The sequence below is a fragment of the Elgaria multicarinata genome, chromosome 4 (genome assembly GCF_023053635.1).
Source record: "Elgaria multicarinata webbii isolate HBS135686 ecotype San Diego chromosome 4, rElgMul1.1.pri, whole genome shotgun sequence".
Classification (NCBI taxonomy): domain Eukaryota; kingdom Metazoa; phylum Chordata; class Lepidosauria; order Squamata; family Anguidae; genus Elgaria; species Elgaria multicarinata.
In genome coordinates this window covers 38,869,508-38,888,869 of record NC_086174.1, presented here as the reverse complement: position 1 = coordinate 38,888,869, position 19,362 = coordinate 38,869,508, and the positions used below count along the sequence as shown (strand labels likewise).

General features: G+C 41.1%; 1 protein-coding gene across 4 annotated transcripts in view; it reads left to right on the top strand.

Annotated features, from left to right (window-relative positions):
* Nucleotides 1–19,362, top strand: part of ENAH (ENAH actin regulator) — a 103,944-nt gene that overhangs the window by 63,153 nt on the left and 21,429 nt on the right. For 3 of the 4 annotated variants that reach the window (XM_063124123.1, XM_063124126.1, XM_063124125.1), the window contains exon 4: nucleotides 886–970. In XM_063124123.1, coding sequence (XP_062980193.1) covers nucleotides 886–970 — 85 coding nt within the window. Of the gene's footprint in view, nucleotides 1–885; nucleotides 971–8,876; nucleotides 9,018–19,362 lie in introns of those variants that run through there. The other variant, XM_063124124.1, reaches the window with a different exon arrangement.

Genomic DNA, 19,362 nt, shown 5'->3' with positions numbered 1-19,362 from the left:
TCAGATTTCTAAGAATCTGTCCTGTGGAATCTGCTGTGCACTGGCTCCTCAAGCCGCACAGAGTCTGTGGATTTTTGGAACTTTTTTTAACTTTCCCGAAATTTACACCATTTATTTATGGGAAAATACACAAGTTTCTGCTGAGACATATGCTGTCCTGGAAAATATATTGGGGGGGGGGGGGAGTTGAATGGAATGGGGGTAAATATAAGTGTTACATAGTAATGTAAATTGTTGCGAACTCTCGTACGTACTTATTTGCATATTTTTCTGCATAACAGGAAAAAAATTGAATCCATCTGTGAATGGATGCTGGAACAAACAGCACTGCACAATCCACAAAACACACAGGATGGATTTCACAAAATCTGGATATCCCTAATCATTGAAAGAGTTATTCTTAACCTAGATAACACTGAGAAATAAATATATTGACACCTCAGGACTACCTTCATATTTGGGGTTGCATTGATGTGAGTGTGTGTGTGTGTGTGTGTGTGTGTGTGTGTCCTGTTCTCTATTTTAGTATTCCGTTTAGGTGAGTTCTAAACTCCACTCAACTCTTGCTTCCCCCCCCCCAAAAAAATGTTTTTAACATTTGGAAGCATGTACAGTTTATGAATATTTCAGCAGTATGTTCAGTAGTGATGGGAAGCCATAGGAAAAACTTTGTTCTTTGTATTCATGTTGAATACTTCATTATTTTACATTTTAAAATATGTAAAGCACTCCTGATGGTAGTGTTCAGTTGGTTTTATGTGTTGTATAGGCTTTTGGGATTACTGGAAATAAGATATAAGTAAATGGTTGGCAGTAAATAGAATTACCTTGGACTTTACAAGTGACCTTTGCATAAAAGCTGAAGTGTAACTTCTCTTTTCCTAGGTCCAACGTTGCCTCGACAAAATGCCCAGCTTCCCCCACAAGTGCAAAATGGGCCATCCCAAGAAGATTTAGAAATCCAGAGAAGGTTAGTATGGTTTTAGAAGAAGCAAGACCATTATAATGGTGATTAGGAAAGTGTATTTAGTTTTATTAAGATGCAAAGCTTTTCATTGTTCACTAGAAACTGCAGCATGGTGATCTTTGATTTGACATATATTGGATCATTCATGAAAAAGATGTTCTTTGTATGGTTTACACACAAAGTTTGGCTGACCTTGGTAGACAAATCAGGATCTGTAATGCAAAGACCCTGTCTCTTTCCTTTAGTGCAGTCTTGTACACATTTGCCATATAAAACTGACTGACTTTTGAATAGATTTGCATATGTTACTTCTACCCCTCCCCTCCCCAGTTCTAAGCTTGAACGTGTGGCACTAGGCAACTCAGAATACCTCTCCTACCCAAATGACCAACTTGCACCTTCTTCTTTAGATTGGAGCTGGAGGGCAAGGCATGATCTTCCCCATAGTTGCATTGCCCACTGAAGCACAACAGGTGTGGGGACATTTTCTCCCCATCTCCAACTGTGTACTGGAAAAATAGGTTTCCTCTCTTTGCCCTTGCAAGAAAGCGATAGAACACATGGTGAGGGTGGCAAATGGAACTGTAGAAGTCTGAGTGCTCATTTTTTAAAAAAAATACTAGTGTCGATCTTCACCTTGAATGTACCACACTTGTGAAAAACAAAACAAGTAAGCTACTACATACTTGTTAAGTTGTGCTGTTCTGCTTTGTTATGTGAGTTTGATTCTTTACCACTGGCCAGCCTGCCCACACTGTTCCATCCCACTTCCCCAGGAACTGGTTTTCAAAACTCAAAGGAGTTTTCAAAAAGTGTTTGTTAATATGTAATGAGGCTATTTGTGTGTGAGAGACTGTTATGCTGTTTAAGGCAAAAGACCCTATTGGGTATATCTAAAAATACTTTAGATATACTCGATGGCCTTGGACTCGATGGGTTGGACTCGATGGCCTTGTAGGCCCCTTCCAACCCCTTCCAACTCTGCTATTCTATGATTCTATGATTCTATGATAATTGTGGCCCGAGGTCCAACTCGGGGACAGCCATTCTGAGTTTGATATTTCTGTGGAGATGGCAGGGATTAGGGTTGAAGTTAGTAAGACAGATACAGGTATCTACCACAAAATTCTGAACAAACCGATACTTTTAAAACCAAGCTTGAAGGATGCATCTACTTTTAACCCCGGTGTTTGGCTTATTTTTTTGTGTGTATTCTCTTTCTGACTGGGTTCTCACATCATGATAACCATGGTGGTGTATAAGCTACTCACAGTAGTTTATAAACCACCTGTCAGGATCAGGCCTGTTCTCCCCGATGTGGGAGAAGGGGTTTCAGGCTATCAGTCAGATTCAGATTCTGAACCAGAAGAAACAGGACTAGAAATTTACCAGCCAATAAAGGAAGCTTTGGATGAGATTCTCCAAGGCTTTTCAGGAGCCAGGAATGAATCTTCACTGGACTTTATCTGAGAGAATGCTAACAACTCAGAGTCTGTGGGAACTCCTCTTTTCTCAGAGATTGAAGGGACTTCAGGGTTGACCAATCCCAGAGTCTCCTGCAGGGTCAAGTGGGTGGAGCTGAAAGCAGGGGAGAAGCGGTCAGCTCAGCTAGCTTCTTGCCAAAGACTCCTTCAGAAGAATCCTCACTGAAGCAAAAGTGGCTCAGGGAAAACTTTACCTTTTATTCAAAGGACAACTGCCTAGTTTAGTCAGCCAAGTTTTAGCTTAAAGGAAAACTCATAGTGTTTACACTCCCTTCAGGGGCAAAGTGATGTTTATTTGCTGAATAAAGTTTTGTGCATTACTTGGCAGACCTCTTTATTGTCTCGCATCGCTGCAGGAGGACTTGGAATCACGACACCACCATGGCTTATCATGTCATCTGGGAGCAAAAATAAGCCATGATGATGATAATAATAAAATAATATATTTGTTACTCGCCTCTCCCTCCGGATCGAGGCAGGGTACAACACAAATGCAAACGACTTAAAATACATATAAATAAAACATATAAAATGCATATAATTATTTAAACCATGTTGACTGATCATGTCATCTGGCACTCCACAGTGGCTTAAAGAGTGATTTTAAGAATGCCTACAGAATCCCAGTTGGTCAAAACTGCTGCTGTGGCTCTGCTCCAGCTGGCAGATCTCTGTTCAGAAATCTGCTTAGCTGCCAGTTTCAGGTAGCCAATGAGGAAAGCTCTAAACAGCCCAGAAACACCGAAGTATTGCAAGGCAAAAATAAAAAGAGCAGCATCATATAGTGACAATTGACCAATAACTAAAAGTGCAGCACTGCTAACACTACTTCAGAGTAGCGCTACTGGGAAATAGCACTACAGCACAATGATGGAAAGCAAAAATAAAGAGCAATAGAAGGCGCCAATTGCCCAAAAAACCAAACTGCAACTTTGCACTATTGTGAATTAGCAGCGTTTTGACAGTGCATCGGGTGCCTCCCTACTAGGGGAAGCTGTGTATAACGTTTCATCCTGATCCTCCAAACTTCCAGTATTTATTTGCACCATCCCCTTTTTGGTGCACCCAGGTTTTTGCTCCTCTGAATGTAAATGATCTCCAAACTCAAGAGAGAGACTTCAATGAGAGGGTTGGCTCAAAAATATGGAGTGGAGGGCTGTACTAGGACTGAAGGTCATGAAAGAGGTGCACAGAGTAATAGCACCTGCTGCTCAGATTCATTTAAATTTAGTATATTGGTCGTGGACTTAGTAGCATCTCTATCCGGATCACCTCAACACAGTATTGCTCATATTGTTCAGATAAACCTAGATTGACTTTATCCTAGAAAACACTCCCTGGGAAGAGAACTCACTTTCAAATCAGATTGTTAAACCACAACCAAAGTTTTATTCAGGCATTATTTGCTACCCAACATTATAAAACTGCCTTTGGGTATAACGTAAATGTATGAACTGATATGTATGCATTGAAAGTGTATGTAACAAAAGTTTCAAGTTAAATAGACAGGTGGTGATTAATCTGTGGTGCAATCTGTACATAACACTGAAAATACATGTTTTTAATATTTTTATGGCCATGGAGAAAAAACATTTTTTCCAGGGTTTTTTGGGGGGAAATGGAAATTTTGGGGGAAATTTTGAAAAATGCAATATTAGCACTTTTTACAGATTGAAAGTAATTGTAATTATGTACAAGTTGGTTTGGCATAAAATTATCACATTTGATATATTAAAAGTACAGTGTACTCAAACAATTATTACAAATTGAATTTCCTTTTTTTAAGTTTTGACTTCTTTTTGTAACAAATGGAGCTACAACCTCTTGAACTGTAAGGAACATCTTTGGTTTTGCCAGTTTATGAGGAGCAGGCAAAAAACAATAAAAACAAAACAGAAGAAACAAATCAACATTAGTAACAAAGAAAATTCTTTATGTCTCTGCTAATCCTCCACAGTGTCAAACAGACATAAAACACCTATTCCCATAAAAAGAAATGAGAAAAATGGGGGATGGGGACCAAGTTTCAAAGAATATATATGAAATTTAATCAGACTCATTTTCTAAGCTATAGCTGTGGTGGAACCACTTGACTCCGCAATTCCCTGGCTGGAGAAGGGGGCGTCTGACTCAGCCAGCCCAGACACACACCCCTTCAATGCTGCTTTTTATCCCTTTAAAGTCTAGGTTCTCAAGGAAACGACACCACACTCCCGAGATAGGGACCAAACACTTTTATTCTTCACACTACACACTTCCATAAGAGTCCACACATTAAGGTAAACACGTGAGAGGTTTGGGGAAAAAACATGGACAAAGGAATAACACACTCAGGACAGCAGGGACTAATACTTCCCCCTCACCCTTTAGACGCTCAAGCCAATTGAATCCACACTCACTCCCCACTTAACCACCCACCAGCCGTAACTCTGGCAAGGTCCTTTGCCCACTTGTACCCAAACCTAATCTAAAACATAACAAACACTTAACTCTGCAACTCAACCTCTTCGTTGCTCACTTCCACTCGGCTTCACGCCACTCGAACTAGACTCCTTCCCTCAGCGGCCACATGGAGCTTCCGCCATCCAGCCAGCCCGGCCTGGATGCTCTGGCTCACCACACACACACTGGACTCCTGACACCCACAGGAAAGAGACCGGACCCTTGGGTGCCCAAGCTTTTTATCCCTTTCTGGGACCCCCTTGTCTCCAGACCCACCCTGACCAATCGAAACCCCATAGAAACCCACACCTCTCCTGAAGGGAGGGGGAAATGCTCCCAGACATTGCACAGCTGCAACTTGTTACTCTCCCCCGGTACCAGCCCGGGGAGGCATTATCAGATGTCAGGCTTTTCTCACCCAGTGCAGCCTTGGCATTTTACTTGCTACTCCCTTTTCGGACACAAAGAAACCCCTCTCCCTCTCCCTAGGATGAAGCAAAAAATATTCTTTTAAAGGAACCATGGGCCCAGCCCATGACAATAACTATCACTATCAGTTTCAATCTCTGCTTCAATGGCGGTGCCCCCTAGAGGCAGAATGTATGAGTGCTCCTACAAAAGTGTGAGCGCTCCTACAAAAATAGGGGGAAACCCACTCCCCAACCCCAATGGGCATGGAGCTCCTGAGGAGCTCTGCGCCCCATTCCCTGTTCTTCGCACTTCCTCACAAGGAGCCAGGAGAAACCACGACGCCCGGCCACATGTCCCGCGGTCTCAGGACAAGCCCAGGACTGTAGGGCCATATCCCGGGGCACGGGAGGGATCATGCCTCCCTGCCCCCATGATCCCCTGTGTGTCATATGGACGCACAGGGATGATCCCTGGGCGATTCCCGGGATATCGCCCTATCTAGCCCGTAGTCTCAGTTCACAACCTAGGTAGAACTTGCTTGTCTTTGGTGCACAGAAATTGTAATAATCTGATACTGTACATAGTTTTTAGAAATCAATTGGAGAAATAAATGTATGAACACCTTGTCTTAAACATTTTATTCATGCTGAAATAAAACATTCCATAATCCATTTTTTCAGTTTTTTCAATTTTTTTCAATTTTTGGGGGGTGGGGGGAGAACCAAAATAGGCTTCCGGGGGAAATGAGGAAAAAAAAAATTTCCCCCTAATTTTTCAGGGGTTTTTCCGGGCCTTCGCATCTCTACTCTGGATACAGTTGCACTGTCTCACAATCAATGTCTGAGCCCAATTCAAAGTGCTAGTCTTGTCCTTTTAAAGCCCTTCCTGGTTTAGGACTAGAATACTTGAAGGAACACTACATTTAAAAAAATAATAATTGTGAATTTAACAAAACAGAACAGAAAATAATTTGTGAAAAAGGAAAAAAATTACACACATAGAAATGTCATCATTTTTTCCCATCAGATATACCATTCATAAAAAAGGGGGGTGTTATGCATACGTTTTAAGAAAATCATCATCATCATCATCATCTTAATTTATTACCTGCCTCTCCCTCTGGATCGAGGCAGGGAACAACATAGAAAAGCAAACCAAATATCAATGTACTTAGCCACTCACAAGTGATGTTTATATAACACCCGTTCAAATGTTGATAGCGTTGTTAAGTCCTCAGTCCATTGCATTATGGGAGGTGAGCATTTATCCTTCCAATGTTATAGTATAAATCTTTTAGCTGTAATAAGGGCTCTAAAAATCCATTTGTGCTGGCCATGTGTTGACTTCTGTAGTTGCTTACCTCTACATTAAAATCTTCAGTAGAGGGCTTTCTGCATGTACCCTGGCTATTTAAGGAAATGTGAGTGACTACCAGGGAGAGGGCCTTCACAGTGGAGCTGCTCCAGTTGTATAATACTCACACCAGAGAGTAACTGGATTGTTCTTTTCATGCTAGGTGAAGAACTTTTGATTTTTGAAGCAAGATTAATTTGAATTTTACAATCTTGCTGCCTTTTAATTCTTTATTATAACTGTTTGGATATTTTATTTGTATCTTGATTATTTGAATGTAAACTGTCCTGGGGATTTTTTTTATTGAAGTTCAGAATAAAATACCTTAAATAAATACTACATAGTGGAATGTGCTACAAAACGAGAGCTAGTGTGGTGTAGTGGCTAAAGTGTTGGACTGGGAGTCAGGAGATCTGGGTTCTAGTCCCCACTTGGCCATGGAAACCCACTGGGTGACTTTGGGCCAGTCACAGAATCTCAGCCCAACCTACCTCACATGGTGGTTGTTGTGAGTATAAAATGGAGAGGAGGAGGATTACGTATGCCGCCTTGGGTTCCTTGGAGGAAAAAAGGTGGGCTATAAATGCAATAATAAAATAAAAATAAAGTACTCTAAGAAAAATTGAATATTTGTACATATACTAGACAAAAAGTTGTGTGATCGGGAGTCACTTTGCAATATTCAGATGTGTTTATTTTCTAAAAAATAATAATCCATTTTCTTTTTGATTTGCCTGATCTTAGTAACTTTTGTAAGGTATTTGATATTATTAGATATTAACAGTTGTATACATTTCTACAGTGTTGAAGATAAAATTGCTAAATGTAGGAAGTTAAAGAAAGCAAGTTCAATAATTTAATGTACTTAAATTATTGATCTTGCTTTCTTGTATCGAATATCCTACAAAGCTATTTTGTAAGATCATTGAGGGATATCATATGGTCAGATCAACATTGTGAATGTCGCAGTATGTTATTTAGCTTTCCAAATTTACTTTAAGCTAGTTTTTTTTTCCCCTCATAAGGTTTTGAAATTATTCCTTGAATTAGAGTTTAATTTGACCAATTGGCAAGAATTCATAAGAGATCTTCAGAGATTACGTTGAAGCATCTAGAAAGCAGGCCTTGTGTGGTAATCCCATAAGAAGTGGTACAGCAAGCCTAAAATGAAAAAGATTGAGGGAAGGGGTATTCAATATTTATGAGGTTCCCAGGAAGGAGATTCCCAAGAGGAAATGCTGCTTTTATTGTATTGTTTCCTGTTTTCCTTCAAGGCGCTTAATTCTTTGCCCACTTACCTGGGCATAAATTCCTGTTGAACTCAATGAGATTTACTTCTGAGTAGACATATATGGGCTAGTACTGTTAGTTTGGTATAATTTGCCCTATCCACTAAGGATGGTCCAAGAACCAATGACTTTAAGAGATTGACATGAAACACTAAGGGGGGAACTTTTCTTACAAGAGCACTGACACTAACTGCCTAATGTACCTGTCAGGGGTATTTGGGCATAAGAACATGTCTTAGAGCAGGGAGACTTGGATTAAATGATTCCTGTTGCTATTATTTCTTAGTTACAGAATCAAAGTGTAAAAGTGTGATGGTGGTTTTGAAATTGGGAAATCTGATCAATCAGATTGGTGTCTGTTTTATTCTCAAATGGTGAGTTAAGTATTGTATATGCATACAAGACACTCTTCAATATGAAGCAAATTTCTTTCAAATGTGGATTGCTTGCTATTTCTCATGGGGTACTGCCTTTCAGGAATGTAGTGATGATCAAGAATTTCATGAAATAAAGGTAGATAAATTACTGAACTTGTCTACAGGTTATCTATTTCTTTACATTTATATCTCACCTTTCTTCTGTCATGGCTTCCATATGTTCTCAAGTGATCTCCTATCCAGGCATTAACCAAACTCCATCATGCTTAGCATCAGCAAGATAAGCGGTATCACATGCCCTCAGACTATGCCTTGGAATAGTTTGTTCTACTGTTTTCTATACTTTGTATAATATCCAGAACTTATTTAAAGTTCTCAGAATAAAATAGCATAACTCCTGTGTTTAAATAGAACATTAGTTCATATTGTAACTTGAAATGATTCATGGTGTTAATATAGCATCATCACAGCTAGAAGTAGTACAAATGTCATGAATGTAAATCCATTGCTATATCTTATATCAGTTGGTAGCTCATTGAGTTAATGTCTATAAATAAAGTAACTACTATATGCCTATGCGTATAAAGAGGAGAACTGTAAGAATAAGTCTGCAAACTACAGAAACAATGAAAGTGTACAGGCCTCCCCTTATCCTTCAGAGGTACAATGGACCAAAGGTTGACAGGCTTCTGCTGTAAGTAATAAATTTTATTTTCAGGAAATTGGAAATAATATTAAGCTATTTCCACACAAGCAGCCTACTTTAATGAGAGCAGCTAAAATACTGAGAAGTTAACCACTTTTGAAAGAAAATTCTGAGTGGTTTGGCTCTGTGAATGTTGGCATTTCTGTATGTCTGGAGCATTTTAATAAGGTGTATATGTAACCAAATCAAAGTGTGTGGCTATGTTTACAGCAGCATTCTGCCATACTGCTTTTTCATTGTAAGCTAGCCTGATACCTACATGACATACAAGATAATATAAAGAATATACAGTTAAGCAGATGCCATTAGTCCATGAAATTATGATTATTAAAGAAATTAGTAATTACTAAATGGATTAGTAATTATGATTACTGAAGTTTTCCAACTATTTACCATGCTGGGTGTTATAGGACTTTTTTCTGTCTAACAATGCATAGGATTGTGCCCTTAATCATTTTGAAGAGGTTGAATAAAACTTTTACCCTGAAGCATCAGTGCAAACTCAGTTTGTAGCTGAAGACACTATAGATTTGAAACCAGGCTATCTGTAAGAAATGACCAGGCAAGGAATATTTGGCAGTTGAAGCAGTGTTGGTACTTTCAGGCTGTTGATCTGTCAAAACTAGCTGAAGTGTGTTTGGGAGGGTGAGGCACTGAGGCAGGCAAGCTAATAATAATGACAACGCATAGGATAGCAACATCTGTGAACCTGTTTGCAAATTTGCTTGAAGTTGCCTTTTTAACATTCTTAGACATCCCGAATTCAGTAAAATTATGCTAGCAATTGCTACAGTCGTTCTGGTTACTTTAGTGCAAGGGTGAGCAAATTGTAGCCCTCCACATGTTTTGGCCTACAACTCCCATCAGCCCTAGCTACCCCTGGTTTAATCAAACTATTCAGATTTATTTATTAAATTTCTATTTTGCCCAGTATGTGAAACACTTTGAGCTGTTCATAACATGTAGCGATAAACTGCACCAAGGAAGTGGATGCTTTTGAATTAGGTTTTCGGGAAACTTAGTAAAACAGTGAATTATAGTGTGGTAGATATTATTGTAATAATTTAATCTTCTGATAATTGAATATTTTGTACTTTTTCCTGTTTATGTAGGATTCCAGCCAAGCTGTTGAGCTTGGCCCTTGCAACCAAAGCCTAAATTTGCATAGGGTAATTGGACTGCTATTACTTATCAGCTCATTAAGAACCTCTAACAAGATTCCTTAAAAAACAGTTCAAAACTCACTGATCTAGATTCATGGAGCTCTTATTTGGACTGCTCATTGACTCATTTGTTTATGCTTGATAAAATATAGCCATCTATATTTTAACAATCTTTCATTGTGTACCAGGCATGGTCCTGTGAATCCTATCATAAATTATCACTTCAATATTTAGTGTGACCCCAAAAATATAAGCCTCATGACATTACAGTGATATTGGGCATCTTTAAATGTATGTATGCTAGCCTTTAAGTAGTATGAATCTAGAGAATAGGTATTTAAATAACTTGAATGGATAATTTAATCAAGAAAATGAGTGATCTGTTAGATTTTAAATATGTTTTTCATTTTTAAAAAGTTATTGTATTTTTCATTTGTTAGAAATCTGGATGAAGGTATTCATTTTGTGCTTGAAAAAGTGAAAACTAAGACCCCAGAAATAGCTTAAGTGGCTTTAAGAAAGAGATGTTAAGAAGGAAATGTAGCTTTATAGAATTTCTTTAATTCCTTGTCAAGATTGCCTACTATCATAAAGATTAAACATTAATTATAACGAATGTTCAGTCTGATTAGCTTTAGCACTCAGTATGTCAACAAGCCATTGAGGCAAACAATTGGTCCATTGAGTCCCAAACTGTCCAGCCTGGCAGCAGTTATCCAGGATTTGAGGCAGTAGCCTTTGCCAGCCCTGCTATCTAGTGTCCAGGGATTGTAATCAATATATGTACAAATCTGAAATGATGGGGTGTAATGTTTATGCTTATGAAACACTAATATCTTGCATGTGAAGTACTGTAACTTCATGTAATTTTATTTGTAAGACTTATGTTAGCTGCCCTTGGGTTTTGTTTTGAATCGAAGTAGTAGTAGTAATAAAATTGAGAATAAGTAATACAACTAAACCCTGCAAAATCAATATCCACATCCCTTTTGGGATGAGTAGAGAAGCAGTGATATTTGCAAAGTGTGTATAATGCTGATGTATTGCACGGCATCCAAAGTCAAATAATCATCATAGTTTAAAATTAAAAGTGCTGGTATTCACCCAAAACTGAATAAACCTATCCTACAAAGGTCTTAACATTGAAATTCAAGGAACAATTGCAGGGAGCTTGCTTTGCCATTCCCTGCCTAAAAGAATACCTATAAGAACTAGTATCTGAGTTTGCTTTTTCCTTCTCCCTCCCAATCACTTATGCTTTGGTGTTGTGTTTTAGATTGTAACTGTGAGGGTAGGGATTGCCCTTTAATTTTTGTAAGCTACTGTGGAGAAAAATGCTTTAAATAAAGAAAAAAGTGCAAAGAAGTTCTCAACTATCGTTTTCTGCAAGGGAGATACAGAACTTTTATATTGTTTGTAATGAATTGCTCAATTTTTATATGAATATTTGTTTCCTTTCAATAATTTCACAAGTGCTAATTTTGATCTTGTTTTGGAAATTTTAAATAATCTGATGTTGCTTGCTAAAAGAGAATAAAAAATACACTTCTTTGAAAAGTTCATATTCTCACCACTTTCTTAGATAGGGCAGGATAAAGATTTAATAATATTATGGTTATTACTGTGGTTGTCCAGCTACTGTGTTTTGCTGTGAATTCATATAGCTCCTTTGGTTGTCCTGTTTTTAAGTGGAGGACACAGATACTTGGCCACCTTGGATAGGGCTCTCTAATCAAGAAGGTAGGCTGACAGGATCAACTGTGCTGTCCGTTAGGATTCCAAGCTCTCGCAATGAAATGTGATGTAACAGAGACTCGCTGTACAATCCACAAAGTCTTTCAGGGTTTCAGGCCTGGCTTTGGTACAGAAACAGCCTTGGTTGCCCTGTATGATGACCTTTGTCGGAAGAAAAACAAGGTGTGACTCTGTTGAGTCTCCTTGATCTCAGCAGCTTTCGATACCATCGACCATGGTACCCTTCTGAAAATTGTGAGTGGGATGTACTGCATTGCAGTGTTTCCGCTCCTACTTGGCAGATCGGCTCCAGAAGGTGGTGCTTAGGGAACACTGCTCAGCACCATGGATTCTCCAGAACAGGGTTCCACAAGGGTCAATTTTGTCACCCATGGAGTTCAAAATCTACATGAAACTGTTGAGTGTGGTCATCCAGGGTTTTGTAGTGTGTTGTCATCAGTAATCTGATGACACGTAGCTCTATTTCTCCTTCTCATGTTCATCAGGTGAGGCTGTGGATGTGATGAACCGGTGCCTGGCTGCGACAATAGCCTAAAAATGAAGGCTAATAAACTGAAGCTCAATCCAGGCAAGACTGAGATGCTGTTAGTGGGTGGTTCTTCTGCCCGGATGGAGGGAGTTCAACTTGTTCTGGATGGGGTTACACTCCCCTTGAAGGAACAAGTTTATAGCTTGGGAGTTCTCCTAGAACCATCTCTGTTACTTGAGGCTCATGTGGCCTCAGCGGCATGGAATGCCTTCTACCTACTTCGGTTGGTGTCCCAGTTACGTCCCTATCAGGACAGGGATAACCTGGCTTCAATTGACTATGCTCTAGTAACCTCCAAGTTAGATTACTGCAATGCACTCTGTGTGGGGCTGCCTTTGAAGACAGTTTGCATTGGTTGCCAGTATGTTTCCAGGCCTAATTCAAGGTACTAATTCTAACCTATAAAGCCTTACACAGCTCAGGGCCACAATACCTGATGGAACACCTTTCCCAACATGAAACTGCCCATATACTATGCTCAACATCTAAAGTCCTCCCCCGGGTGCCTACTACAAGGGAGGCTCAGAAGACAGCAACAAGGAAGAGGGTCTTCTCTAAAGAACTGTAATTGTGGCATTTTAATTTATGGGTGGGAAAGCAGGCTCTTGAGTCCTGTTGTAAATGGAATTTCACAGTTCTACTTTTTTCTTGCTGCCCCTTTGGTTTGAAGTCTTAAAAAGAAACTGAATTTAATTTTTTACGCTCAAAGAAAGGACCTTTCCCAACTCCTGCAGAACCTCCTGGGAGTTGGAATTCCTTCTAGAATGGCATAATTGGACATGGTGCTATATGACATGGGCATATACTAGAGACCTCCCTATTGTGTGGATTGAAGTACTTTTCCATTAATGCTTTTGTTCTCTTGGATTCAAGTCTATGTTTTTTGTCGAATATGCCCCCTCTCCTACTTCCAAGGATCTATGGAGTTGCATCTGAGGGTTAACCCATCTTACTTTAACAACCTTTGTGGGAAGTTTCAGCTGAAACATTATGACTAGCCCAAGCTGACTTGCTTAGCTCATGATTATGAGAGCAGTCAAGCCCTGGTCTAGGTTAAGCACTCTCTCTATGGAGAGCGACATATATTAATCAAACTAAGTAATTTCCCAAAGGGAGAAGTGAGTGGGGTAGATTAATAGAGCCTCAGCTGGCATAATCTCTCCATGCTAATTAGTTAGCAAAGAGATTGGTTCCCAATAAACTGAAACTAAAAATAATGCTTTGTAACGTACATTTGAGAAGCTGGCAGTAATAACTTCATATTCAGTGGAAATTTATGTGCTGAACTATCAAGATGGCTAGTGTACAAGCCAAGTAAATATGGGTGATTTCTTTTGAAGTGCAGAGGGAGGTGCTCTGCCCTCATGCCTGCCAGCTCCCACATTTATCTCTCCTATCATCAGTGACCCTCTGAGAAAGCCACTTGTGTTGTGCAGCTTCTAAACTGCTTCAGGTAGTCTCTTTCAACTTCTCTGTTCTTAGAATCATAAAATAGTAGAGTTGGAAGGGGCCTATAAGGCCATCAAGTCCAACCCCCCGCTCAGTGCAGGAATCCACCCTAAAGCATACCTGACAGGTAGTTGTCCAGGTTACTAGTGTGGGAGAGCCCACAACCTCCCTAGGTAACTGATTCCATTGTCATACTGCTCTAACAGTGAGGACGTTTTTCCTGATGGCCAGCCTGTTGCAGTGTTCTCCCATTTTGTGAGTTTTATTAACCCAGCAGCGTAGGCACACGTAAGTGATGATGGGGGTGATGACAAGGAAGCTCCTTACCCTTGGATGCTATTTTTAAATTGTATTCTTTCTTCAATCTATTAAACTTCCTGAGAGACAACCGTACATGACTTTAAAGCTGTGCTGAAGTAAGCATTCTTTATATGTGGAAAATGATTCTGTCATGGATCTGCCACAAAAGGTTGGTGGTACAGTTCTGCATGTGCTCAAAATGATAACTGAAGAAAGTGACTATTTCCTACACACACATACGCATAAACGAAAGCAAAAGCTCTCTTGTCTTAAAGCTGCAAGTCTCAGGCAATTAAGCATGTTGCATAAAGGTAATTAGGAATCCAGAGAAATAAATAAATAATAAGGTAACTGGTACAAATAGAGAAGATTTTAAATGAGATCTCAATGAACTTTAGGTAATCGTTATGAAAATGTAATTGGCAAAGCAGTTTGGATAATATCCAAAGAGAAAATGCTGTGAATTATAACTCATCACTAAAGATGAAAAGGATTATGTAAGAAATGGAGAGACATCAAATGGTATTACTCAGGGTCAGAATAACCTTAGTTTTTGCTTATAATAATAATAATAATAATAATAATAATAATAATAATAATAATAAATGTATTTCTTACCCGCCTCTCCTTTTAGATCGAGGCGGGGAACAACATTAGAACAGGAATCAATACATCTTAAAAATTCATGATTTAACATTGATCTGGATAGGCCTGCCGGAAAAGGCTAGTCTTTAAAGCTGCCTTAAAATCACACATAGAGTTAATTTTACGAATCTCCTCCGGCAGGCCATTCCACAATCTGGGGGCGACAGAAGAAAAGGTCCTCTGGGAAACTGATGTCAGCCTAGTTTTAGCTGACTGAAGTAAGTTCACCCCAGAGGACCTGAGTGTGCGGGGCGGACTATATGGGAGAAGGCGATCCCGCAAGTAACCTGGACCCAAACCATTTAGGGCTTTAAAGGTAATGACCAATTATCAATTAATGAGCAAAAAATATTGTGTAAGGTATAAACAATACATCTGATACATAGATGTCTACACAAATTTATGTACTTAGGTTTAATTAGTAAACTTTTGAGTAAGAAATCTCTTTGTCAAAGACATACATCAAAATTTATTGTATCTAACTTGAAAAGTGTATGGTTACATTTTTATTTATTTATTGCATTTTTATACTGCCCAATAGCTGAATCTCCCTGGGCGGTTCACAGAAATTAAAACCATTCAAAGTATAAAACAAACAGTATAAAAACATGATATAAAATACAGTGATATAAAATACAATACAATCAGGATAAAATCAGCAGCAGTGCAGAAATACAAATTTAAAACAGCAAAGTTAAAATTAAATTTAACGACTGTTAAAATGCTGAGAGAATAAAAAGGTCTTCACCTGGCGACTGAAAAATATAGTGGTGCCAGGCGAACCTCCTTAGGGAGCTCATGCCACAGCCAGGGTGCCACAGCAGAGAAGGCCCTCCTCCTGGTAGCCACCTACCTTACTTCCTTTGGCAGGGGCTCACGGAGAAGGACCCCTGAGGATGACCTTAGGGTCCTTGCAGATACATATGGGAGGAGGCGTTCCTTCAGATAGCTTGGCCCCAAGCCGTTTAATACCAGCACTTTTAATTGGGTCCAGACCTGGACTGGAAGCCAGTGAAGTTGGAAAAAGGACTGGCATGATGTGGTCTCGTTGGCCAGTCCCTGTTAGTAAATGTGCTGCCCTGTTTTGTACTAGTTGAGGTTTCCAGGCTGTTTTCAAAGGCAGCCCTATGTATAACACATCCATTGTAGTAATTTTTGTATGTGTGTTTTGATCATGAAGGATTCTTTTAGAAGTCAAGATTGTGAATGTTCACTTATGAAAGAGCAGTTAGTAACGACATATTGGTAGTGAGGTAATATTTTAGAAACTGTATAAATATGGTGATTCAGAGGTGTAAGATAGTTCTTCGTGGTCTCTATGCATCACACATATGGGCTTTGCGCCTGCGCAGAGACCGAATCGGAACCTACTATAGCTGAGTGGAACGTTTTTGGCGGGAACCCCTCCCCCACGCTACTGCGCATGTCCATGGGGTTCCCGCCCTTACCTCAGTTCTTCGTCGTCCGCCATTGTGCCTAGACCTGTAAACCGAACCTCTAGCGTTTCTCTTATAATTCTTCTTTAACCTTTTTCAATCTTCTTCGTTCTTCGATCTCTCCTTCATATTCTTCTCTTCTCTTCTTTCTATTAAAAAAAAAATCTTGTTAGATAGTTTTTCTCTTCAGCGACTTTGGTCGCGGGTGCCTGAGCCGCATGGCAGTGAAGGCCCCGTTCCGTAAGTGTGTAAAGTGTGGAGCTAAGCTTCCCCCTACGGACGGACACTCCCTGTGTGTTCTTTGTTTGGGGGAAGGCCATAAAGTAGAGGCTTGCCACTATTGTATGGCGTTTACCAAACAAACCAGGAAAAACAGAGCTGACCGCCTTCAAGCGATATTGTGGGAGAAAGCCCTCAAGGCTACAGAGACACCGAAGATGGATAAAACGGCATCAAATAAGTCCGTTACTGACCGTAGCACCGAGGTGTGCGATGATTCCAGAGCGGCTAATAGGGCACTGATACCCCTCACGCCTGGACGGTCACTGGCCAGTTCCGCTGCCAGAAATATCGCAAAGAAGGCTCGGACCCCAAAGTCCTCCTCCGAAATGGAGAAAAAGAAGAAGAAAAAGAGAAAAGACGCGGGAAAATCTTCCCCAGGGTCTTCCCGTCCGTCTAAGCTGCCTCGGAGCCATTCAAGCCCTCCTTCTGTACTGACGGCTGTTTTGGTACCGAGGCCTCGCTCAACGCCAAAATCTCAGTCGGTACCGACAAACACGTTACCGACGCGCCCTCCTAGCCTATCAGAAGGTGAAATACGGGATTCGGCTTCAGCAGCCTCATTCAGAGAGCCTGCAAGGCCTCAAGAGACTCAGGAAATTATTCCTTTGTCGCAACCCTCGCCAAGGCAACATACACCGAGACGTGAATGGGACAGGGCTTCCCAATACTCTGAGCCCCAAATTAGACATGACTATTATGATTGGGATCGCTACCGACCACAGAGGTATTTCCAAAGTGACCATGGATACCAATACCCACCTGAAGAGTATTTTGCCCAGCCTCCACTGACATCTAGAGTATGCCAGTTGCCGCTTTCCTCACCTTCGGCTCACCAAATCCCTCCCATGCCAACCCATCGATGCCAAAGCCTTTCTTCGATACCGGCTGCAGCCACAACCACGGTACCGACGCAACAAGAAGAACTGGATCCTGCACAACATCAGCTGCAATTAATCACTCTATCCTCACCTGAGGATAATTACCCTTCGGACTCCGAATCCGGACTGTCAGCTACACCTTCGGTACCGTCACCGGACGATGCCATCCATGCACAGGACCCTTCGTCACCATCTGACGATATGGTTAGATTTTCTGACCATATGTTAAGGATGGCCCAGGCATTGGGATTGGATATTCAACAAGCAGATGAACCTGCGGATGACCCCATCTACGATGTATTCCACAGCAAGACCAATTCAGCGATTGCTATTCCTCTTCCCCCTGCCTTGAAGCAAACAGCGCAGCTTTCATGGAAGACGCCAGCTGTTATGCAACCAACATCAAGAAGATTAGAAACCCTTAACCGTGTACAAGAGGGGGATGCAGGATTCTTAGTCCAACACTCAAAGCCTAACTCTATTGTTGTAGAGTCGGCTCAAGGCCAGTCACAAAGAGCCCATTCCGCCTCCGTGGATAAAGAGGGCAGGAAGTTAGACCTAACAGGCAGAAGAATTTACTCCTCTGCCTCTTTCAGCATCAGAGCTTCAACATACCAAGCAACCATGGCTCGGTATCAACTCTTCCTCTGGGATAAAGTGGGATCACTGTGTGATTACCTCCCAGAGGACAAGAGAGAGCTGGCTCGAGTCTTTCAGACGGAAGCGTCAGCCATAGCCAAACAGCAGTTATCCACTGCACGACACCAGGTCGATTGCCACTCAAAAAGTATGATGGGTGCCATATCGATAAGGAGACATGCCTGGTTGAGGTCGGCCAATCTGACTTATGAGACCAAGTCCAGAATAGAAAACATGCCTTTCGATGGCGAGGGCTTATTCAACAGCAAAACTGACGAGACGCTGGATTCGATCTATAAGGCACGCACAACTGCAAAAAAGATGGGGTTTTCTGCTCCTCCGGTACAGTACAAACCGAGAAGATGGACAAGGCCACCTATGCAGCAGCAGCAGCAACAGCGGCCTCAGTACCAAGGGCAACCAAGACAGCAGCAATAACAGCTCCAAAGGAAGAGACCCTATCAAAGTCGCTTCCAGCATGACAAGCGACAGCCCGACTTCAATAAAAAACAGCGGGTTTGACTCCTTCATCCCAGACCCACCACCCTTTGCGAACCGCCTAGCACCGTTTTACCATCAATGGGAGTCAATAACATCAGACTCCTGGGTGCTCACTATCATCAAGTCGGGGTATGCCATCGAGCTCGATGTCCTCCCTCCTTCTTCGGGGGTGAAAGTAACAGCGACGTCCCCTCCTCTGCTTCTCGAGGTACAAACCCTATTAGCGAAGGGAGCCATCTCTCCCGTACCTGCAGAGGAACTCAACCTGGGGTTTTTTTTGCGCTACTTCACAGTCCCGAAGAAAGATGGAGGTCTTCGACCGATCATGAACTTAAGACAATTAAACAAGTACATCACCCCGAAAAAGTTCCGTATGATAACGGTTACTTCCATTCTACAACTGCTACACAAAGGGGTTTGGTTCGCTGTGGTGGATCTGAAGGATGCATACTTCCATATCTCCATCAGGAAGTCGCATCAAGCTTACCTGCGATTCTCAATCGGCGCGTCCCAGTTCCAGTTCACCGTTCTTCCCTTGGGCTTGCCACGGCACCGAGGGTCTTCACGAAGGTGATGGCGGTGGTATGCGCCCACCTAAGGCAAGAAGGAATTTACATATACCCGTACATAGACGATTGGCTTCTGGTAGCGGACATCAGTTACACGCTCCAGAAGGACATACTAACTACTCTCAACCTGTTGTGCTCGTTAGGTCTATGGGTCAACGAGGAGAAATCCATCTTGACCCCACATCAA